The sequence below is a fragment of the Leucoraja erinacea genome, chromosome 16 (assembly GCF_028641065.1).
Source record: "Leucoraja erinacea ecotype New England chromosome 16, Leri_hhj_1, whole genome shotgun sequence".
NCBI lineage: Eukaryota > Metazoa > Chordata > Chondrichthyes > Rajiformes > Rajidae > Leucoraja > Leucoraja erinaceus.
In genome coordinates, this window is record NC_073392.1 from 14,220,962 (window position 1) to 14,245,908 (window position 24,947).

Sequence of the window (24,947 nt, forward strand, 5' to 3'; positions counted from 1 at the left end):
CTCATCCAGCAGATTGTGAGTAACTACAGCACAACTGAGTCAAAATCCCAGACCCAACAAAATATTTGTTAATTTCACTGGAGTTTTGTTTTTATATTTTTTCAGAAAAAGAATCATAGGATCATTGGACAGTGAGAACAAATCACAAGTATATTTCCCAATATTATTTTCCAAATGTTTTCCAATGTCCTACTTGCTATTTGCTGGTGTGCCTACTGGCTGGTGTACCCACCAGCATGGGGACAGCGTTCTAGCTGCTGATTACATTAATAAACTATTTCATGAAGGCACCTCTGATTTATTTGGCAATCACTTAAATCTATATTTTATCCCCCTTGTCATGCAAAATACTGAAGATACAATTTATTTAGTCCACCACATCCATTATGATTCTGAACATCAAATAATTTATGCACCTGACATTGAGGAGAATAGCCCCGTTCACGATTTTAACCACAAAAATAATCTTGCAGCTTTGAACATAGAAACATAGAAACATAGAAATTAGGTGCAGGAGTAGGCTATTCGGCCCTTCGAGCCTGCACCGCCATTCAATATGATCATGGCTGATCATCCAACTCAGTATCCCGTACCTGCCTTCTCTCCATACCCCCTGATCCCCTTAGCCACAAGGGCCACATCTAACTCCCTCTTAAATATAGCCAATGAACTGGCCTCAACTACCATCTGTGGCAGAGAGCTCCAGAGATTCACCACTCTCTGTGTGAAAAAAGTTCTTCTCATCTCAGTTTTAAAGGATTTCCCCCTTATCCTTAAGCTATGACCCCTTATCCTGGACTTCCCTAACATCGGGAACAATCTTCCTGCATCTAGCCTGTCCAACCCCTTAAGAATTTTGTAAGTTTCTATAAGATCCCCTCTCAATCTTCTAAATTCTAGAGAGTATAAACCAAGTCTATCCAGTCTTTCTTCATAAGACAGTCCTGACATCCCAGGAATCAGTCTGGTGAACCGTCTCTGCACTCCCTCTATGGCAATAATGTTATTCTAGTCAATTGCCTCTTCCAAATCACTAAAGTTTTCACATGCTTTCCAAAAGTGTGGAGCCCAGAACTGAACACAATCAAGCCAGGGTCAAATTTATTATTCATAAAGATATAGCAACTTAATGTAAGGTTAACTAAGTTGATAATAAAGCAAAAGAGATCTTGAACTCCATAGTTAAAAATGCAAAGCCTTGGAGCTTTTGTGCTTTATTAAGGTCTTGTTGAGCATTTAGACTTTAGATTTTAGAGATACAGAATGGCAACAGACCCTTCAGTCCACCAAGTTTGTGCCGACCAGAGATAACCCTGTCCGTACACAAGAACTATCCTACACACTAGGGACACTTTACAATTAACAAAATCCAATTAACATACAATCCGTATGTCTTTTGAGTGTGGGAAACCAGAGCACCCAGAGAAAACCCATGCGGTCTCGGGGAGAACGTACAAACTCCGTACAGACAGCACCTGTAGTCTGGAGCCAAAACAAGATCTCTGGTGCTGTGAAGCAGCCGCTCCACCAGATGCACTACTGCCTTCTTGCATCATTTTTTACATCTCTATCAACCTCAATTCTATTTAGTGCTGTCTTGCCTCATTATTCGTACAAAACCATTTTACATTCACCTCACACACAGTTACTTTGAATTTTAGCTGCCATTATTTCAGGTCCATCATCTTGATGTTTCCACTTTTTTATTCTCACAAAATTGCATTTGAAATTGCCACTTGGATGTTTTATTCTCAATTATTGTATGACAGCAAATTCTGGATGATTTTATTTGAAATTCCAGCTTTGAATGATGTAATAGTGTCACTATATTTCTAAGCTTAAGTAGATTATTTCATCAAACAGAGCAACATATTTCAATCCTGGATGAATTTTCGTTGTGTGTTTTGCAATCAGCATTACAAAAATTCCGAATGTCAATCATCTGGCGTGAAGGTCATACATTTACATCCGTTAATGTGATATATTTCTGATGTTTGGCATTCACAGAAGTAAACACAACTCTCCAATGTTGATTAGTGAGAGTACAGGACCCTCAGAGATTTTACATCACAAAGAAATGCAAAAACACGACTGCCTTTGGCATCTAATTTATCTGACAGGTATTCCTATACGTCAGCTTGGTTTCTTCCAAGCTTCTACACTGCATCATAAATAACCTTGCTGACCTATTCCAAGGATTACATCAGTCAATGTTGACAGGAGTCAATGTTGACAGAAGAATTCTATCTGACTCAAAATCTTCGCTGAGCATTTTTTTTATGAAGCAAATTGTCTCATCAGCTGTTTAAAACAGTAGACTTATTGGTTTAAGTTATTTAATATTTATTTTGAAAAATATTGTCAGTCATAGCTAAAGATAGTTGCTTATCTATGCCGGGCACAATGAGTGCTGGAATTGTCTTCTAGTAATCCACAGCTCTCACCTTCTAAAATTAAGGACTTTAAAAAGTGCCAAAACTCATTGTGCCACCGATGTTGTCAAAAAGATCGAAGATACATTTACTCAGAGTTGTGGTTATATAATGTCACATTGCAGTTGCAAGAGTTTAAAAAGGTAAGAGGGAATAAAGATGAATTGAAATACCATGCCATTGATCTCTTCGGAAGGAAACAAGTTAGAAGTGGCGACATTGCAATGGATTGTAAATTCAAACTACTGATGCTCAGAACAGAAAGAGTTATTGGGAGATCGAAGTGCAAGAGATTCGAGGTGAGAGGGCAATCCATCATCAGATAAACATTTTATTGCAATGTACAACCTCAATATTCAGTCCCTTTGAATTAAAAATCAATAAGCTGCGCATTACTTTAGAAACATAGAAACATAGAAATTAGGTGCAGGAGTAGGCCATTCGGGCCTTCGAGCCTGCACCGCCATTTAATATGATCATGGCTGATCATCCAACTCAGTATCCCGTACCTGCCTTTTCTCCATACCCTCTGAACAAACCGAACTCCCTCTTAAATTAGCCATGAACTGCCTCAACTACCCTCTGTAGTTCCAGAGATTCACCACACTCTGTGTGAAATAAGTTATTCGCATCTCGGTTTTAAAGGATTTCCCCCTTATCCTTAAGCTGTGACCCCTTGACATCGGAAACAATTTTCCTGCATCTAGCCGATTTAGATGCAGTGTGTTCATATTTGGATGTGAATAACCGGTTCAGCTGAATTCTTACTATTTAGGTCATCGAAGGACTTTATACTTTTTGGATTTTTGGTCTAATATATTAGACAAAGTTTAGTTTACTATTATCACGTGTACCGAGGTACAGTGAAGAGCTTTTCGGTGCGAGCTATCCAGTCAGCGAAAAGACTACACATGATTACTGCAAGAAAGAATTTAATTGTTCAGTTGTTGCTATATACTGCATAACAAACACTCTTGACTTGATTAATCTGAAACAGTGATTCATTATTTTTCTGCTGCCTATAAATAAAAGGTGATCATATTGTGCAGAAATGTTATGACAAAATTATTCTGAATAAAAGTTCATAATGAAAATGGATTATACGTCGAGCTTCAACCCATGAACAGATAACTGATTGCAAAGTACTCCATGTAATGGACTGAAAGAAACAGTCAAAATGCTTTAATTCCAACAGGTTAACTTACTTAGTTCATGAATGAAAGCTTTATATCCAAGGAAAGCAAAGGGAAAATGAAAACAACAATTATTACATGCTCCATATTCTCCAGTCAGTTCTTTATTATGTCTTAAGCTTTGAGTATGAAAACTAGTCGATGCAAAAAGACAACTGATTACTTGCAGGTTATATGCAAATGTAAAAATAATGCTAACTTATACTTGTAGATCGTAAAAGACGTATTTATTGTCTCAAAATGTGTTTGTTTAGCCATGCAGAAACAATACCATTTCAATTTGATGACATAAGGTGTTGTACAATGTTTGGATTGTCGCATTTAAGTGTATCATTTTCAAGAACAAATTATTTCAAAAATGCGTAGGAAAGAACAGCAGATGGCGGTTTAAATCAAAGGTAGACACAAAATGCTGGAGTAATCAGCAGGGCAGGCAGCATCTCTGGAGAGGCATGGGTGACGTTTCGTGTCGAGACCCTTCTTCAGACTGTTATCAGGAGAGTGGGCGGGACAGAGATAGAATGTAGTCGGAGACAGTAAGACTGGTGGGAGAACTGGGAAGGGGGAGGGGATGGAGAGAGAGGTAAAGCAAGGGCTACTTGAAGTTAGAGAAGTCAATGTTCACACTGCTGGGGTGAATGCTACCCAAGTGAAAAATGAGGTGCTGTTCCTCTAATTTGCGCTCGGCCTCACTCTGACAATGGAGGAGGCAGAGGACCGAAAGGTCAGATTGGGAAAGGGAAGGGGAGTTATAGTGCTGAGCAACCGGCAGATCAGGTAGGTTAAGGCGGTGGTGTTCAGAGAAACGATCGCGAAGCTTGCACTTGGTCTCATCGATATACAGGAGTTGACACCTGGAACAAATTATACAGTAGATGAGGTTGGATGGGGTGCAAGTGAACCTCTGCCTCACCTGAAAAGACTGTTGGGGTCCTTGGATGGAGTCGAGGTGGGAGGTAAAGGGACAGGTGTTGCATCCCCTGTAATTGCAGGGGAAAGTACCTGGGGAGGGGTGGTGTTGGTGGGAAGTGATGAGTTGACCTTCAATGAGGGGATCAATGAGGGGATCTATATAAGATTATTAAGGGTTTGGACATGATAGAGGCAGAAAACATGTTCCCATCATTGGGGGAGTCCAGAACCAGGGGCCACAATTTAAGAATAAGGGATAAGCCATTTAGAACGGAGATGAGGAAAAACTTTTTCACACAGAGACTTGTGAGCCTGTGGAATTCTCTGCCTCAGAAGGCAGTGGAGGCCTGTTCTCTGTATTGTTTCAAGAGAGAGTTAGATAGAGCTCTTAAAGATGGCGGAGTCAGGGGATATGTGGAAAGGGCAGAAACGGGGTACTGATTGTGGATGATCAGCCATGGTCACATTCAATGGCGGTGCTGGCTCGAAGAGCTGAATAGCCTACTGCACCTATTGTCTATTGACCAGGGTATTGCGGAGGGAATGGTTTCTGCTGAAAGCAGAAAGAAGAGGAGATGGGAAGATGTGGCCAATAGTGGGATCCCGTTGGAGGTGGCAAAAATGTTGGAGGATTATATGCTGTATGCGATGGCTGATGGGGTGAAAGGTGAGGACAAGGGGGACTCTGTCCTTTTTACGAATGGGGGGAGGGGGAGCAAGAGTGGAGCTACGGGATATCGGGGAGACCCTAGTGAGAGCTTTATCTTTAATGGAAAGGGGAAAACCCCGTTTCGCCAAGAATGAGGACATCTCCGATGGAAAGCCTAATTCTGGGCGTAGATGCAGCGTAGACGGAGGAATTGGGAGTAGGGGGATAGAGTCTTAACAGGAAGCAGGGTGGGAAGAAGTGTAGTATAGATAGCTATGGGAGTCAGTGGGTTTGTAATAGATGTCAGTCAATAATATGTCTAAATGCCTTGATTTATAAATTTTATTTTACTTATTGTAAAATGCCATTACTTCCTTTGTTGTGTGAAAGCAGTCTAGCAAAATGATGTTTTGTTTCTAGGTGTTCATATGTTTGGTTGTGCCCAATTTCACTGCTACGCTGATAGGATTGGTTTTAACAGGGTAAGTTCAGGAAGCTGGAACTTCTTGGCTGAGCCTAAACAGGCGTCAATATAAAAATATGTTGCTGCTGGCAGAATTGGTAGTTCTGGTGCCAACAGTCTGGCCTTTTCTAAACCCCACATTTAAAACTTACTTGGATAAAACATTGCAATAGAGTCCTTGTTTTGTACCACAGAAAGAAAATCCAGTCAAATATAGGTTACTAGTTCAATCTAAACTGACAATGTAATAGCCAACAGTTAATTTAATTTCCTCCAATTACACTGTAATAGAACCACACAAATAATTCGATTTATCAGATGCAACATTGCAATCAGTTGAACCATTAATCAACTTAACATTCTTACAAGATTTGTTAGTTATTATACACATTTATTTATTAGGAACATTTTAATAAGTAAACTGGTGGACATCTTTGACAATCTTGATCATATCTAATTTTCTCGACCTTTACTTATATACACACACCTGTAAATCTTATTTATCTTGCACATATATACACGCTTAATAATTGAAAAGAAAATCATAAACAGCATTAGCAGCAAATCCATCAATTAGCGTGTAAAACATTGACGAGCTTATCAGTAATGTTGCATTTATTAAAGCACAATGACAGCCACTTCATTAATTGATCAGTTATTCTTCTCGTTATATGTAGCTATCTTTTTTTATACTGCATATATAAGACGTCCTGTTAATGAACATTTATGCTGCCATACCCAGCAGCCACATTAAAAGCCTGAATAATGGATCAAGTCTCATCAATAATTTATCGCACGTCAGTAGCTGGTTGCAACTGGATCACAAAATTACTAAAGCTTGATAGGATTCTGCTGCAGATTTCTTGGCAGTATAAGGGATTTTATTTTTTTACCATTTTAACTCCTGAATATTAAATTCATTTTCTCAGTTTTGGAAACAAGGATTTTTACCAATATTCTGGATGCTGCGATTTTCATCACAATAAAAGATAATTGTCAATGCAAAATTGAGAGCAAATTTAGACAAATAATTCCTAGCTATGCTATTCGAGATCAGAATAACAAAATTACACCAGCAGCATTCTAATTAATCAAGTCTTTCCAAAATTCATTAATTTATATGGACAAGATGGGAAAAGAGCTAGTACCATTATCACATGTGAATTCACACATGAAACCAGATAGCCTTAACATGATATAAAAAGCAGGTATTTAATTAATTGATTCTTACCATCTTCTGGAATCTCCATGGATGAACTCCACTTGGACCAACACAGAAAACATAACAGGAGAGTTCTTGTTAGTAGCATCTTCAGCAGTTGGGAGATCAAACAAGAGCCAAAAGAAAACGTGAAGATTCCCTCTGTGATTCCACTGAGTCTCAGTTCAGTTTACCGCACAGCCATGAGTCACACTGACCAGAATCTGGAGAGGTACAAAGGGTGAAAATTAATCAACGTTAATCCACATGTTCTGCAAGATTCAAACTGAAGTAAACCCAAATAAGGTTTGCAAGGTATAACATAATCTTACCAGCAATGCAATTTAATTTATTTCTCTATGGATGAAAGACTTTTAGTGTTAAAATAAGATGACTGTCTCTTATTTCTACTTTCTCCCGCAAGAGATTTGTAAATGTAGGTCTGGTTTTCGCAGTTTGTTCTGCTTTCAGACAGACAAACAGAACATTGACTTCATGCAATCAGATTACTGTGACAGCAGTGATATGGTAAAGAAGTAATTTGCACTTCTCCTTCTGGGATTTGTTGTTACTGCTGGAGGGGACCCCACTATTCAGACATTCTGAACAAAAGACGCTAAATAAATTTTAGACATGAATCGAAAAAATAAGGTATTTAAGAATAGTTCATTCAACAAATTGTACATCAGACCCTTAATACCCTCTGTTAACGTAAGCAAAATATCACCAAGAGAATCCAAATTTGACATATGTGCATTTTCTATTCTTTCGAAGAATTTACTCATGGTTTCGGAAGCAGTCAATATTTCTGCTTCTTTTTTCCCTCCAAAATCAATTAACTTTTTCCCATTTATGTTCCAGAAACATAAATATTGCATCTAAATTTCAAGAAAATGAAAACTAATTTTGATGGGAACTCTTAAAAAATAATAATTGTGAAGCAAATGGTTTATGTATATTTTTGTTTTACCCAGCGGGAAGGGCGGAGAGGTATGAAATACACTTTTACTATAAGTATTCAGTCCACAAGTCACAACGAGTTACAAGGCTAAAGGATGTTTAAATGGTACTTGAAACCACTTTGCACTAATCAAAAGCTGTGGCTAAGGTAGATTATGATGCAACATATTGGCAAACCTAAGAAGCTCATTAGGGAGATAAGCAGGATCAGTGGGTCCATACACAACACTGGGCAATTACAGAAAAAGGATTCTAAATCAATTTTCATTTGGGTATAATTTGCCATCAGTCATGGTCAAAATAGTGCCTTGGGCCTCATACCAATGACTGACAAGTCTGGTGCTCCTGGACAAGTCCATGAGGGCTTTCTTGGGCCCTGGAGGGACCGCCGTAATGAGTTGATGTCAGACCTGTCAGGCAAAGGCATGTGGTTATTTGCATAGAGGTTGCAAAGCTTGATTGGACTCTTCATGGCTTGTGACCAGAGGAGCAAAAAGGTTGGCAGAAAAAATATCAATGCAGACTACCCGGAAAACCTTGCTGTCTCCTCCCCTTCCTCAGCTCCCCTGCTGTCTCCTCCCACCCTCCAGCCTTCTGGCTACTCCTCCTTTTCCCTTTCTTGTCCCCACCTACCCCCACCCCCGATCAGTCTGAAGAAGGGTTTCGGCCCGAAACGTTGCCTATTTCCTTCGCTCCATAGATGCTGCTGCACCCGCTGAGTTTCTCCAGCTTTTCTGTGAAACCACAGGTCATGTCTATTATTATGTTTTGGCGGGTTGAGACGAGAGTCGATTTCCAAAATCAGTTTTATTGACAAAATGACGAAATCAACGGAGCAACACAACACAGCAATACAAAAGTCCAACCACAACGGTGGTCGAGAACGACTGATGGGGCATCGCCCAGAAAGTGTGCAAACACAAAACACCTCCCCATAGTCAAGTGACCGAAGCACCTAACCGCAGGGTTCGATTACCTGCGGACACCAGCAGGTGCCACCACAATGTCTGGTTTACAGATAACATTTTGCCAAAGACAAAAAGATAAAATTGGATTGCTTGACTGCAGCCAATGAATGAAATGCGGGATAGCTTACTGCTGCATTCTCACTCGTACCAAACCTGCATATTTTTTATCCCTTCCTCTCCACTTCGGTGACTGCAACATTCCATGCTTTACTGACTTTGCTTTGTTTTTTTTTTTGTTTTTTAAGGAGTCCAAGGAAGAATAATAGCACTGTTCTCTCTAATCCTGATCCACATACAATGAGTCCATTGACTGCTGTTATTTGGAGGAAGCATCCCAATTGTGTATGTTGTCCTTTTCTTGAAGTCCCTTCATTATTTTAGAAGAGCCTGCTATTCACCGAGAACAGCTTATTTTAAACTGAGGCCCTTCATAGAAGGTCCACCACAGAAACAGGCCATTCTGCCCTTTTGCTGCATGCCAGTCATGATCCTCATTTAACCAGAACCGTTCATATCTTTTTGCTCAGGTTCCTCTGAAGTGTATTTAAATTATTCACTTGAGTCGAGTTATTCCCTGGAGGAGTTAATTCCACATTCCACAAACTCTCAGGGCAAAATGTTTACTCAAATTCCCTATTGGAGTAAATATTTTATTTATGGTTCCATCTTAGCCACTAGCAGGACAAGACAAACTATGTCCCTTTATGTGTGAGCCGTCCTTCATATTGCTTTCTGCTGAATCGCCTCATGCTTTCCATCTCGTTTTTGTCCTTCAATCAGGTCATACTTCAACTTAGGCTTTTTCGGATATGAGGGGGTAAACCAAATGTTCTGAACAACCAGGCATGCAATGGAGTTCATCCCTTTCTTTGAATTATGTTTCTAGCATCAAAGTGGAAGGTGCATTTTAAACCCAAAAATATTTCCAGGAAAGGGAATTGCAGCCTTCAGCAAACAAACATTCCTTGGAAGATAGATGTAATCCCTTTGGCAGGCTCCTCTCTTAGTTTCTCCTTCAAGAACCTAAAGCAGCTGATGTAGAAACATCCGGGCTACCATGCTAACAAGAGATGTTTGTTGTACAACTGATATAATTATTCAAAAAGGCAGAAGAGAGAATGCAGTGCATATGTTGAGAGCTAAATATCTAATATATACGTCTAGACTGCAACTGGAGACTCTAGCTAACAGAACCAACTTTTGTTGTGTTCCAACATGCTATCCTCATTCGTATCAGTTCAATGTTTTTAGACTTAAATTGCTCTTTTGATTAAGCTGAATGTTTGGCCCTTTAGGAAAAGGGGAGATGCAACGAGACCTGGGTGTCATGGTACACCAGTCATTGAAAGTAGGCACACAGGTGCAGCAGGCAGTGAAGAAAGCGAATGGTATGTTAGCATTCATAGCAAAAGGATTTGAGTATAGGAGCAGGGAGGTTCTACTGCAGTTGTCTTGGTGAGACCACACCCGGAGTATTGCGTTCAGTTTTGGTCTCCAAATCTGAGGAAAGACATTCTTGCCATAGAGGGAGTACAGAGAAGGTTCACCAGACTGATTCCTTGGATGTCAGGACTTTCATATGAAGGAAGACTGGATAGACTCAGATTGTACTCACTAGAATTTAGAAGATTGAGGGAGGGGGGGGGATCTTATAGAAACTTACAAAATTCTTAAGGGGTTGGACAGGCTAGATGCAGGAAGATTGTTCCCGATGTTGGGAAGTCCAGAACAAGGGGTCACAGTTTAAGGATAAGGGGGAAATCTTTTAGGACCGAGATGAGAAAAACATTTTTCACACAGAGAGTGGTGAATCTCTGGAATTCTCTGCCACAGAAGGTAGTTGAGGCCAGTTAATTGGCTATATTTAAGAGGGAGTTAGATGTGGCCCTTGTGGCTAATGGGATCAGGGGTATGGAGAGAAGGCAGGTACAGGATATTGAGTTGGATGACCAGCCATGATCATATTGAATGGCGGTGCAGGCTCGAAGGGCCGAATGGCCTCTACTCCTGCACCTATTTTTATGTTTCTATGTTTCTAAGCTGATTGAATGAAGATCCTGCTACCTACTGTCTGAATCATCATGTTTGTTCTTCAAAGGACTGATTCTATTCATTGTTCTACATTGGCTAATTATCTTAAAACATAAAATCCACGTGAATGATATGATCTCCCTCTTGAAACATATTATTAAGCTGTTATAACACTTCCTTGACATATTAACAAGACTGCTTTGGAAAGATGAATGCCTCAGCAATCTTTCACTTTCAACAAATTCTTAGAACTTTGCAAGCAATTCTGTTTGCTGTTGAAAACCATCAATGCAAAGAGGTGAAAGGATGGAAATAATATTCTTTGGATTTACAAAACTCAAAAAAACAACAATTATCATTTGAAAATGTATAAACAAAATAAACAGTGAAATAATCAATTTGTGGCTAGACTGGTTATTTGCGAGCAAAGTAATGTGTATTATGCTTGAAACATAATTGGCTTTTCAGCGCGCAAATGTTTCCAACATAAAGGATTTCAATCAAACTTGCATTCCAATTAGCAATTACATTTTCACATCTTAATCAGTTCCCTATAAGACAAACATTGCCATTCAGATGGAAGCTTTCTCCATAACTAACCCTATCTACAACACTTATTAATTCCCAAACAAACTAATATTTATTTCAACATGTGTAAGAAAGAACTTCAGATGCTGGTTTAAATCGAAGGTAGACACAAAACGCTGGAGTAACTCAGCGGGCCAGGCAACATCTCTGGAGAGAAGGAATGGGTGACGTTACAGGTCGAGACCCTTCTTCAGACCATTCCTTCTCTCCAGAGATGCTGCCTGTCCCGCTGAGTTACTCCAGCATTTTGTGTCTACCTTCTATTTCAACATATTCAACTCTGCGTGATGAAGGACTGGAATAGCTAATTTATAGGAAAGACTTGACCCTGGATGACCAATACGATAAATGTATCTGAAGGTACATTATTGATCTGCACCTAACATTTAACATCTGCAGTAGTTTCATTCAGTTTTGCCAAATAACCAATTCCTGAGACATACAAAGGAAAAGACACAAAGTGCTGGAATAATTCAGCGGGTCAGGCAGCAGATAGGTGACTTTTCGTGTCAGAACCCTTCTTCAGACTGATTGTATGGGGGGATGTGAGGAATGAACTCGGAAGAGAGGAGGGGGAGGACAAAACATAACAAGCAATAGGTGAGCACAGGAGAGTACTATGTTTACACATCTGTTGTGCTGCTGCAATGCTGTAAGAATTTCATTGTTCTGTTTTGAGACTTACGACATTAAAACATTTGACACTTGAGGGTTTTTTTTGATTGGCAGATGGCTGGACAAAGGCCAGAGATGAAAATAATGTGTAAAACAAAACAGCTGAAGAGTTGCGAATTGTGAAGCTCAAGGAAGGAATGTAGGTGGAGGTGGAGGAGGAGGATGGGGATCTTATCCACTTTCAGATGCTGCCTGACCTGATGTGGGTTCCAGAATGTTCTAACTTTTGCTCTAGCCATTTTGATCATTTTTATCTCCACTCTCACTGGATATAAACATTTCTTGTATTTTTTTCAAGGCAGCAGAGAATCTGAACAGCAGAGGAACAAAAAAATAAATACATCGCCTACTGAGCCGCAGGATATCCCTCTGCTCTTTATCTTGGTGTTGAATAATAAATTTAATAAACATGGTCTGTTGCTTTAATATTGCAAGCTGTGTGGTGTTTCAGAAGTCAACGTATTCAGGAGTACAGACATCAAATCCACAAGGTAATTCAAATCTCATGAGAAAGACCTTCATAAAAACTAATTTTCACACCAATCTGTATCTTATTATTCCACCCTGCTTATTTTTTCATCTCTTTATGAGAATGCTTTCCCTATCTGACGTGCAGGGTCTAAGCAGCTGGTGTCAGTTAGCATAATCTGCTGTCTTTCTGAATCCTGTTACCAGTTTTTCTTGTGGAAATACTTTGAACCAGATATAAAAATACCCAGAAATTCAGGACTATTTGAAATTTGCAGCAATTTGATGATAATCTTGCTGAAATAAAGAGAATACACAAAATCAGATTAAAAAAAAAGATAACATCGCAGAATTCCAAAAGCTCCCAGACAAAAACAATGTATTCAGAGTATTTCTGGGAATCTGATATATACTGAGGGTTTTGTTCCTCCCATGATGAGCTGTATTACTGGCAGCAATGCTTACGTGATTATTGCTCATAAATGAGAACATCACAGATTCCTTGATTGACCTCACTGGTCAATATAGTGGTGACGGAATTCTGCAAATTCTGAACTCAACATTTATTGCTACTGACTAAGAAAAAAATCTCTTGACAGTCTACTTCTATTTTCCCATGAATAACAATTTTGGTCTCTAAAGACCGAAAACTACTCCTGTACCTAATTTCTATGTTTCTATGTTTCTATCACCCATCTATGTTCTCCAGAGATGCTGCCTGACCTGCCAAGTTAATCCACACTTTTGTTTTGCATAAACCGGCATCTGTAATTCCTTGTAAGTCATCAACAATTCTATGCAGTGACACCAGGGCACAATACAATTTCATGATGGTATTAATCAGAAATCTTCAGGGCAGGAGCCGTTTATTTACTTTCTTCAGATATTTCTGGTTTGCACTCCTTCATCCAAGAAGGCATTACCCACTTTCCTGCGCCATCCTACAGAGCATTGTGGAAATGAGTCAAGAGTGTTTTATTGTCATATGTCACAAAATGGAACAATAAAAATCTTACTTGCAGAAGCTTGCAGCAAACCTGCCTCTGTGAAAGTTTAAATTTGGTTGAAAGCTCCTTAATGAAGTCATTGCTTAAAATGAGGATGATCCATTTGAGCGATTTATATTTGATGACTCTCGAGTACCATTGGGGCAAAATTCAAAGCTCATAGAACAGAAAAAAATCCACTTATTGGTCATAACAATGGATGCTCTGTTAGTATTGAACAACGATGCCTCCTGTTCAATAGCATAGTCATACAATTTATTTTGGTTTACCATTTGGACCAATGCCTGTGTATGGACGTTGCTTGACATGATTTCCAAGAAGCCGGAAGGCCACCTGGTCCTTTGAGTTCCTCCACCATTCATCATAATCAGGCTGGTCATCCACTCCAGTTTCATTCCCCTTTACTCTTGCTTTCCTTAATATCCAGATTTCTAACAATCTTTGCTACCACTAAGCATCCACAATCCTTCATGTGGAGAATCCCAATGATTCACCAGCCTCTGTGAAAATAAACTTTTTCTTTATCTCAGTCCAAAAAAGGTCTTTCCCTTATTTCAAGGTTGTGACCCCCGGTTCTGAACTCTCCAGCCAAGAGTCACTGGTTGAAGCGTTCAAATCTGATGAACTCAGAAGTGGGCCAGTTTTCACGGAAATAGAATTCGAAATTGAGGTAGCAAACACATCCAGATGGAAGATGGGGTAGTGTTCCTCAAGATTATGTAGGCGTATTGTTGGAAAAATCCTGGAAGACACAGCAAGTTAGGTTGCAATGGGAGAGGAATGCAGAATTGCAGTGATGGGCATTGGTGAGTCAGTTCTGCCCCCCAACCCCTCTCAAAGGATCATTCGGTCATTAGATGATGGGAAGGGAGGAGGAAAAATGGGGATAATTAATCCAGATTAAATGTACAACCACAAATTTGAAAACTGGGCAAAGAAAAATACACGAAGGTTTGCGCTGTTATGCGGATTTTGTGGTCTATTGGTCTCCAAGGCGTTAATTCCTCACGCAGCTCTCCTCTCACCTTTCCTCTTTCAATTGTGCCATTAATATCTTCTTTCTGCTTCTTGTGACCATGTTCCGACCTTCCTTATAACTGCATGTGAATTACCGGCCTCCATTACCTCTGATAGTATTTATATTTCCGAACTCCTCTTTGGATTTATTGGGACAATCCTATTTTTCTCACTGTTCATACTTTATGGGTTATATGTAATTTGAAAGATCTCAATACCTTTTCTGTTTTTAACCATTGCCTTCCAAGAAAGATGTTCAAACTTTTCAATCTTTCTTGATAAACACATCTCGGTCAACTGAGTGAATTATTTTAAATTCTTCTCTAATGCTCCTATTTTCTTTGAATAACAAATAGAGCAGATTTTGGATTAAAATGAGTTTTCTGTTACATTCTGCCTGAATATATTCACTTTTAAAGTAACTATTCAGCATTAGAGCATGACTTTTATCCAGGAGCTCTGTTTTTACTTCCTAAACCCTAAATACATGTTGGTTAGCAGGTTAATTGTCCTCTTTCAATTGTCCTTAGTGTTGAGGTAAGTGGAAGAATCTGAAAGAAGAGAAGAATGTGGGGAGATAAAAAGTGGGATTAATGTAGGTTGAGTGGAAATAAGGTGTTTCAGAGTCAACACAGACTCAGTGGGTTGGAGAGCCTGATTTTGTGTTGTATCCCTCTCTGATTTTATGGCACATACGCAATTTCTTGGGTCAAGAAAGGACCTTCGGAGAACATTTACTTTTTGGCAACCAATTTATTTCTGGAGCTCGGTGAGATTACGTGGGAGAAGAGATGTGTGGTGTCAAATCTAATCAAAAAAACTCTGCGTCAGAGATCTGTTTAAAGCTTATTTCATCTCACTTTTTTAAACTAAGCATGTTCCACGTTCTAAATATTTAAATTCTTAACTGTTATAATGGAACCTCTGGGACATTGTTTATTCATAAAACATAAGTAGATGTTCAAGTTGAACCAGACTCAACTTCACTAAAATGTTGCTCTGCCTGCCTGAACTGTAACTGCAGTTATATTATGATTGTGCCCTTAAAGGTCATGAAAACTTCCTAAATTACACTTGACCCAATCACTAAAGGCAGCTATCCAAGATGGTGCCAAATATTGTCACAAATAGCCAATAATGCAGTTCAACAAGTGTGGATTAAAGCCATACCCATACACGTGAACTGTACAAAACACAATTAACACCTTTCAAGAGTGAATTCCACGATCAAGTGTAAAGAAGATTTTGTTAAGTTTCCATGCCAAAACTCTAGAACAGTCCATAAACTGGCTAATTACCTCAAAGCCTCATTCTTTCATTCATGTGGCAACGACCCATTCACACGTAGAGGTCATTGAACTTGTAGCCTTGGAGGAGAAGGATGTGCACCTCCCTACTGTAACAACTGCAACAGACTCCAAGCTCAATTTTCCTGCCTTACTGAGCAGCTAGTTATTTTTAGCAGAGTCCATTAAATTGTTACGCCAATTTTAATCACAATAGAATATCTTCATCTCATAATTGGTCATAATTTGGAGTAGATGAAATGAACAATAAAACAAATAAATTAAATGCAAGAAAATTGAAAACAGGTGAAATGACATGGTTGATGGAAGACTGTTTTCTGTTGGTGGGTAATGCATTAGATGCAGAACATATCATCTACGGAGAGCCAAGACTTGGCTTTCTGCTTGGATCTAATTGCTAAAAGACAGCATAAGAATAATGCCTATTACCACGAACAAAATGAAACCTGTACACTGGGAAAAAAAATGTTTAAAGCCGCAAAGAATAGAAGAAATGTCGAGGCCAATAAAATTAAGCTCTAGAATCAGGATGTGGGTGGTTTAATATGGCATGCAGCACAAGGAGAATGAACAGGAAGTGCAAAAAACCATTGGAGTAATTAGGGCAGGAAATAAAGAAGGTCAAATGGTTAGCAAACCAGATTATGCTCTTTTCTTGCCTGTGCACATTGTCACTGGGCTCATGACCAAATCCATTATGCCCATTTGCTTGTTACAAGTTCTGCGCTACCCAGGGAGTAATACATCTGTAGAGGGTGAACAAAAATATGTCAATCGTGGCGACTTGGCAAGGTGGCCGCCCACTCCACTTCATCTCCCAAGTCTTTCAGCCAAAGCTTGTGATTCAGATTCAATAGCATCAGCTGTTTCAGCAGTGAACTCCAGCAATAAGATTGAAGGAGTTATATTGTTGAGACAAAATCCAAAGTACTGGAAATAGCATAAAATAATAACCTATTTTTCATCTTTAATCAATAAAAAAGTCTCTAATTAATTTTTAGACAGTGTATGGAAATCCTGACCCATCTTAAGAGTAAAATTCCCGTGGCTAAAATTAAATTATGTTAACATTATAAGAGTAAATTAAAATTCAACTAAAAACAATATACTTAGTTATTTCACATAAACTTTATTTGCTGCCAATTACATTACTAGAGTAACGTGGATTCATTCAACAAACTACATATCACAATAAGGTCCCCAAAAATTATCAGAAAGTGGTTTGAAATGTCATTTGAGTGGCTTACACACAAATATCTTTGCTAAAACAAGCTTTGCACAGCAGCTTACAGGGCAAGAATGAAGTGAAAATGGCTGTCAAAAGTCTGCTGCTCAGCTATCTGAGAGGAGCTTCAAAATCTTTTGATGGGAGAAAGCTATGTATCTGGAAAGCACTCCTTTCATTGTTTTACAGACAAACGTCAACAATTTTCCATGACTAGCCATATTCATAGGGTACAATGGATGCTCTTTCCTTTCGTGCTTTATGTACACATATAGTTACACAACACAAAAACAAGCCTCTTGGCCCAATTTATCTTGCCAACCAAGATGCCCATCCAGTCTGGTCCCATATCCCTCTAAGCCTTTCCTATCCATGTACCTGTTCAAATGCCTTTCAAGTGTAGTTATTGCAACTGCCTCAACCACTTCAGCTCGTTCCATAAATCTACTATCTGAGCAAAAAAAAACTCCCTTCAGGTCCCTCAACCCTAGGAAAAATATGGTACATTGCACTTATCTAGGCCCCTTGTGCTTTTGTGCATCGAGAAGATTACCCCTCAGCCTCCTGTACCCCAGGGAATAGTGTCCTGGCCTGCCCAATCTCTCCCTACAGCTCAGGCCCTCGAGGACTGCCAACATCCTTATAAATTTTAACTGTACTCTTTCCAGCGTATTGGAATCTTTCATATAGCAGGATGACCAAAACTGAACCAATACTCTTAAGATAGACACAAAGTGCTGGAGCAACTCAGCGGGTCAGGCAGCATCTCTGGAGGAAAAGGACAGGTGACATTTTGGGGCAGGACCCTGCTTCAGACTGAAAGTAGAGGTGAGAGAACTGGAAAAGGCCAGAACAAAGCAGGGCCAGCAACAGATGACCAAGGCAGGGTAGAGCCCATAATGGCCCATAGTTGGCTGGGGAAGAGATGCTGCCTGGCATGTTGAGTTACTCCAGCACAATGTGACCAGTTTCAGAATATACCATCATCTGCAGTTCTTGTCTGCACAATACTCTAAGTACAGGCAGAGAGGTCACAAGTGGGGCCCCACGTACAATTTCAAGTCAAGGCCATTAAGCTCTGTCATATTAAGGTCTGCTAATTTCAAAACTGTGTTTGAAAATAATGCATTCATTGGCACTCTGTTCAATATGGCAGCTGCTGTGACTTGCACTACAAATATGAGTAAAAAAACAAAGTGCTAGAATAACTCAGCAGCTTCGGCAGCATCTCCGAGGACATGAATAGACGATATTTGGGGTTGTGACCCTTCTTCAGACTGTTACGGTCCTTCGTGGAAGTCAGGCAGGTGATGAAGTATCGACTGAAGGTGTGGAACCAGTGGATGATGAAGAGGAGTTGGTGTCCATGGCATGTCTGAGTGAGTGAGGCCCGTAGTTTTTGCAGAGACTGAGGGAGAGCCAGCCAGACCGGTGCATGGTAGAGAATGCATGGAGGAAGAACTGTTGCTGGAAGTGGTGGATACCTTAGATCCAGGTCAGGTCTGAACTGGGAAGCCTGGATTTGGAGTTGGAAGCCGCAAGTCACAAGATTGTGATGCAGGTAAGTGCTGCAGAAACAGACATGATCGTGGTTGCGTTTCTGGGTCAGAATATGGTTGAAAAGCAGGAATTACAGAGGAGGAGCAGTTAGAACAAGTCTCACAAATCTCCCATCAGAGACAGGATAGGAACTCGAGGTGGGCATACTGAGGAGATTTCACAATGGAGCAGTAAAATTGAAACACAAGGAACTGCAGATGCTGGAATTTTCAGCAAAACACCGAGAGGTTCAATATATCAGCGGGTCAGGCAGCATCTCTGGAGGACATGGATAGGCCACATTTCGTGTCGGGGCACTGCATCAAACTACAAATACGTGAATTTATATCACATGAGAATCTGTCAGAAAATCAACATCCAAAGTGCCCAAACTGCCTCCGCTACATCAGATTCATTGTTTGTTAGAAGTTTCAAACTTCTATGCCTCATTAGTCACGGTAACTAAACATTCTGAGTCATAAATATGGTTGACCAACCTCTCAACTACTAAAGTCTATTTTTATGAGTGTGCAGTCTCAGAACACTTAAATATTAAATGATTCGTAAAATAATAAAAATCACCACATTCTCCTTAAAATGCATTCAAACGTCAAAAATGTCTAAAGTGGTTTCTGCAAAATCATATCAATGTGAAGTATATGTCATGTCTTTATTTCCAGACTTGTCATATACTTCAATCTGACGAATGCATCAGTAAACCTTTTCACTGGACACTTCAGTTCCACAATAAATGGAACTCAAAGTGATCACTTGACAGGTGAAATTTATAGTCTGCAATCCCCTAATTTTTTCAGGATAGTCTTGGTCAAGTTCCTTTGCTGCTGACTGGAAAATCCAGGACATTGTGACGATGGGCGAGGAAGAGCAAAGATGACTTCTAGTCTATAAGAAAAATTGGATTGGACTACTTTTTACAACTTTATCTATTCCATTCAAAGTGCTAGTTTGGAGAATTTGTTTGGGTTTAGTTATCAACTAAGCCCTGAAGTAATTGGTCGAGTTACCTAAAAACCTTATGTTAATGTGCACAAGGTTGTCAATAGCAGAGACACAAATCTTCACAGGATTAGTTTGAGCAGGCAAGTCCTGTTAATGAATCTAGCAATCAAAAAGCCCGAGGAGCTGTTGTGGGAATGGACGAGGCGAACAACACAGATTCTCAAAGAACGTCGGGTAATCCAACAATCAAAATCTCATACAAGAATTATCGGTGGACAAATGGAAAAGGCCATTCAGTAATTTAAAAGCATTGTTTTTGTTAAAATAATGAACAATGGGAAGGATTATTCATTATAAAAACAGATAAAGGCTATCGATTTTAAAATGTAGTCCCATCTTTATTAACGGACCAACTAGTAGAGATTTGTTTTATTTAGTTATTCCGTCATCGTGCAAAGTCCATTCCTGAACCCAGGAGACAATTAACAGTAAACTACATAAGCAGGTCATGATGGTACACCTCTTTATTTTATAATAATCCAGAATTCTGCAGTTACCTTTTCTGAGACTAGTTTTAATTCTAGATTTATTTGTTTATTTAAATTCCACAACTACCATGGTGGGATTCAAAATGCATATCTAAATCAACATAGGGTTATAAAGCCACTGAAACGGGCCATTTGGCCCACTTTGTCCTTGACCAACTGAGTTGGCATACATACTGAGATAGTCCCATTTGTTTACATTTTAGTCTATAGCCCCTAAACCGTTTCTTATATCCACATATCTGCCCAAATATTTTTGAAAAGTTATAATTCTAAATGCATCTATAGCTTCCTTTGTCAGCTCATTCCGGATACCGATTATCCTTTTAGTGAAAAAGTTGCTCCCGAGGTCCCTCTTAAATGTCGCCTCTCTCACCATGAACTATTCCCCCCAGTTACAGAACCCCCTACCCTTGGGAAAAGGCTGGAAAACCCTGGAGAAACATCTTGAACTGGATGCATATCTATTACGCTCCTGGGTTAGTTATATATCGCTTGATCACATAATTAGAGATTATTCAAGTGAAAGATATGGGAAAATTATAACCCATGTAATTCAGCAGACTGAAAGAAAGGCTGCTACTTTCCTGAATGTTTGGAGGATTTGAAATAGACAAATAGACAATAGACAATGGGTGCAGGAGTAGGCCATTTGGCCCTTCGAGCCAGCACCACCATTCAATGTGATCATGGCTGATCATCCCCAATCAGTACCCCGTTCCTGCCCTCTCCCTATATCCCCTGACTGCTATTTTTAAGAGCCCTATCTAGCTCTCTTGAAAGCATCCAGAGAACCTGCCTCCACCGCCCTCTGAGGCAGAGAATTCTACAGACTCACCACTCTCTGCGAGAAAAAGTGTTTCCAAAAGGAAATATTTAGGAGAAAGAGCAGATTTGCAGGAGTTGAAAATGAAGAATAGGATACATTGTCACCAGCAGGTGATTTTCATTCAAATAAAAAATGCACTGATAATAATGTAACCGTATAATTTGTCCATACAATGTGTGTACATTGCAACAAATTTCAAGCATCAAATTGATAATGGTACGTTTTAACCTTTCTTTACTGGATGCATCGTCACAGCTGTTCAGTATTCACTTGCACAGCTCCCCATGTTAAAATGCTAAAGCAAATCAATCACACCAATATTAATATTTCATGAGAATCTTTGGAATACACTGTTAATGGCTCAGCATGCGACAATGATTTAAAAGACCAACAACTTCTGTCAGTCAGTAACTGATTGATAAAATTCTCATTTAAAATTCTCCGCAAAATATGATCCCAATTGATTTAGTAAGGAACTCTTGTTCGCTTTAAAACAATTGTATGGATCACAATGTGTCTTTTCATGTAGCACCTTGGCCCATGGCACATTTTAGTCATAATCTGTGAATGGCTAAATGCACTGTTGAACTGGGAATGGTTTCCATACATCACATAATAATGGTGAAGTTCAAAGTCAATTACTAAATGTAATCTGCATTTCCAAACACGACCGATAAACTGTTGGGGTGTTTGTACATCAGCCCATTGTGTCTGGAATTTGAGGCAATTGGCAGGCAACATGCATTTTTTCATATTGCGCTGCAACAGTTGTTTGTGTCTACATGCTTTCTACAGGCCTTAAATGCATTAGTTTAGTTAAGAGATACAGCATAGTAAACAGACCTTTCGGCCCACTGACTCCACGCTGGCCAGCGATCACCCGCATGCTAGTTCTATGTACGGGGCCCAATTAAATACAAACTTGCACGTCTTTGGAATGTGAGAGGAAACCGGAGCATCGGGAGAAAACCCATGCAGTCACGAGGGGAAGCGTGCAAACTGCGTAGAGATAGCGCCCTTAGTCAAGATTGAACCCGGTTCCCTGGCACCGTAAGGCAGCAACTATACTGCTGCGATTTAATGTTTTAATATGATTTAACACTTAACGGGTCTTAATGCCAGCAAGGAATCCTGCGTGACCATAGGGTAAATGACCCGTCCTTATCTGAGTCACTAGCAGGAGGATATCAGCAAAGATAACCATTGGATTTCAGAAGGGAGCTGGTTACCCCAATATTGCAGTAATTTCCATTTTGGAGAGAGAGAACCCGGCCATTTGCTGCTTGCCCTGGACACCTATTTCCAATAGCTCCGTCCTATTTGTCTGCCTGAAACAATGATACCTACACCCATCTCTGACCTGCAACGAGAATAACAATATTTTAGATTTCTTGCTGGCATGTGTCACACACGTTTCTCACTGGTTTGGTCATATCACAAACGTAGCTTCAGATACTTTCCCAACAGAATATCCATCAAACTGGCCCATTTTCACCACTGCTTGCACCTCATGGTCAAATCTGCCACAAATCAACCCCAGCAGTTGATGCAGAAGCTTTCAGTGAAAACTGTCTCTTTAAAAGCTCCCATCTTTTATGGGAGTTTATCGTTTTAAGTGTAGGTGGCATTGCACTGAACATGGAAGATATTGCCCAACCAAGGGCCCCATTAAATTTCATATGCACAATAAGCACAAATTTAATGTGTACACCACAGCATTTTCCAACATAGACATCTTTCTCTTTACTAATTAGAAAAATGCACATATCAATTAAAACAAAACCATATTTTTTCAGATGATAATGATAACTTAATCTAATAATTTATCAGCAATTCCCACAACATTAAATTGCCAAGAAAATTATGCTGAAAAAAATGTGCGCTAAAATGACCGAGCACAGGGCCAGTTTGTCAGTTCATTATGTTGCAACTCACACATGAACATCATTTGATAATTTGAATGTTGTTCACATTAGTCAGGCTGCTAGCAGAAGAGCTTGATTAAGGGCAGGTCGCCACTTCCTAGCAGATTGGAACTTACTGCCTATTTCCACTGCTGGAAGTCACTGTAGAGTTTCGAGAGCACGCTATGTATTCTTGCTAAGCTAGAGTTGAGCATTCCTTGTTGAAGAATCACAGATCTTTTATGGGACAAATGTTCCCATATTATGCAGCAAGTAGATTTAAAGGTATCAGTATTGTTTGCCTATAATCGCAGCACAGTGTCCTAGCGGTAGAGTTGCCGCCTTACAGCGCCAGAGACCCAGATTCGATCCTGACTACAGGTGCTGTCTATAGGGAGTTTGTATGTTCCCCCTGTGACCTGTGTGGGTTTTCTCAGAGATCTTCGGTTTCCTCCCACACTCCAAAGTGGTGCAGGTTTGTAGGTTAATTGGTTTGATATAATTGTATAAATGTAAAATTGCCCCTAGTGTTTGTTGGGTAGTGTTAATGTGCATGGATTGCTGACCAGTGGTGCTTGGTGTGCCGAAGAGTCTGCTTCCACCCTGTATCTCGAAGCTAAACTAAACTAAAATATAAGTGATAGGCTGCTAAGAGAGCTGACATACACTTAGTGGGCCAAATGGTCCGATTCTATCACAAGTAAATATGGAAAATAATGTGAAGTAATACAAAACTATGTCTACTCATTAGTCCACAGAAATCAATATACAACAGACTTCAAAACGAACGAGGGAAAAGACTGAACCAGAAAGTCATCCCTCAAGTGCAATCACTTTTACCAGAAAGCATCTTGGGCTTTCCATCCAATTCTGTTCACTAAGGCATAAAGACATTCAAAACAAGAAGACATCAGGGTGGGAAGCTACAAACCAGAATACTAAATCTGTTTAAATGTCAATAGATATGTGGGCTTTTTAACCCTGAAAGGAAATAAATCAAATAAATAGGGAGAACAATTAACACATACCATAAAGAGAAGATGGATAGTGTCTACATACTAAATATGGCAAAACACACTTCAGTAAATTTGAAGATTTCTAATCAATTAGACCATTCAGCGAAATAGGTTGTGAATGTAATGTTTAAGCATAATGATGTACTAGTATAATAACATGTTGACTGTTGCATGTAATTCTGATCGGCATAAGACTGTGTATTCTGGGGAAATAGTAGTGAAGAGCTACAACACTCATCATTAACATCACAGGAAAGTTTATTTAACTTGAATAGGATTTTTTTTCCCCATCAAATTAAAAACTTGCTTAATTACCGAACCATGAATGAAAAAGGGGACAGGAGTTATCAAAATAAAGGCTTACACATTCTCGTAAATCTACTGTTTGAATATTCCAGAATGATTGAAATTTCAATGTAATACTGTAAAAAAAAGGAGAAAATGTATCCTTGACTGTTGACAACAAAACTTAATATTGAACGCTGTGTGATCATTTTAATTTGCACCCAACTAGTGAATTAAATGTTCCTAAAAAGTAATTAAAAAAAAAAAAAATCAGCATTCTGACAAGTTTTGATCTATTCTTATTTAAAAGTATTTTTTAAATGTTTTAATTCTATCATTATCAGGGATGATTTGGGTTGCACACATTTTTTTCCTTTGTTCTCCATACCATTGTTAGACGCGAAAGCTCGAGTCACTTAGTAGAGATATTTCAGGCAGGCAGATTAAACATTTGCTTCCCCAATGCAGGCTGTGATTCCAAAGCTTGCATTTTGAATAACCTGGGGCATCAGCAGAAACCTTGTATGGTGCCTTAAATAATGTTATTCTGAGAACGTTATGTATTTACCAGAATCAAAATGAGCTATAGTCAAAAGAAACACACTTCCATAAGGATTATCATATCTGCCGTGAAAGCTTGCTGATCCTTTAGGTTCTTAGGCTACAATTTGATTACTTGTTTCATGAATGTCACTCAGCAAAATATAACACATGTCCTTCTCTTCACCAGTTTCCATTTATTCTTCATATTGCATTATCTCTTCCCACACCAC

General features: G+C 39.3%; 1 protein-coding gene across 8 annotated transcripts in view; it reads right to left on the reverse strand.

Moving 5' to 3' along the window:
* The window catches only part of chl1b (cell adhesion molecule L1-like b), a 610,347-nt gene that overhangs the window by 371,775 nt on the left and 213,625 nt on the right, over positions 1–24,947 (reverse strand). For 7 of the 8 annotated variants that reach the window (XM_055647708.1, XM_055647706.1, XM_055647710.1 and 4 more), the window contains 2 exons: positions 6,881–7,074; positions 3,638–3,655 (listed from right to left, as the gene is read on the reverse strand). In XM_055647708.1, the coding sequence (XP_055503683.1) occupies positions 3,638–3,655; positions 6,881–6,959 (97 nt within the window). In that variant the 5' untranslated portion in view covers positions 6,960–7,074. The remainder of the gene's footprint in view (positions 1–3,637; positions 3,656–6,880; positions 7,075–24,947) is intronic. The other variant, XM_055647709.1, reaches the window with a different exon arrangement.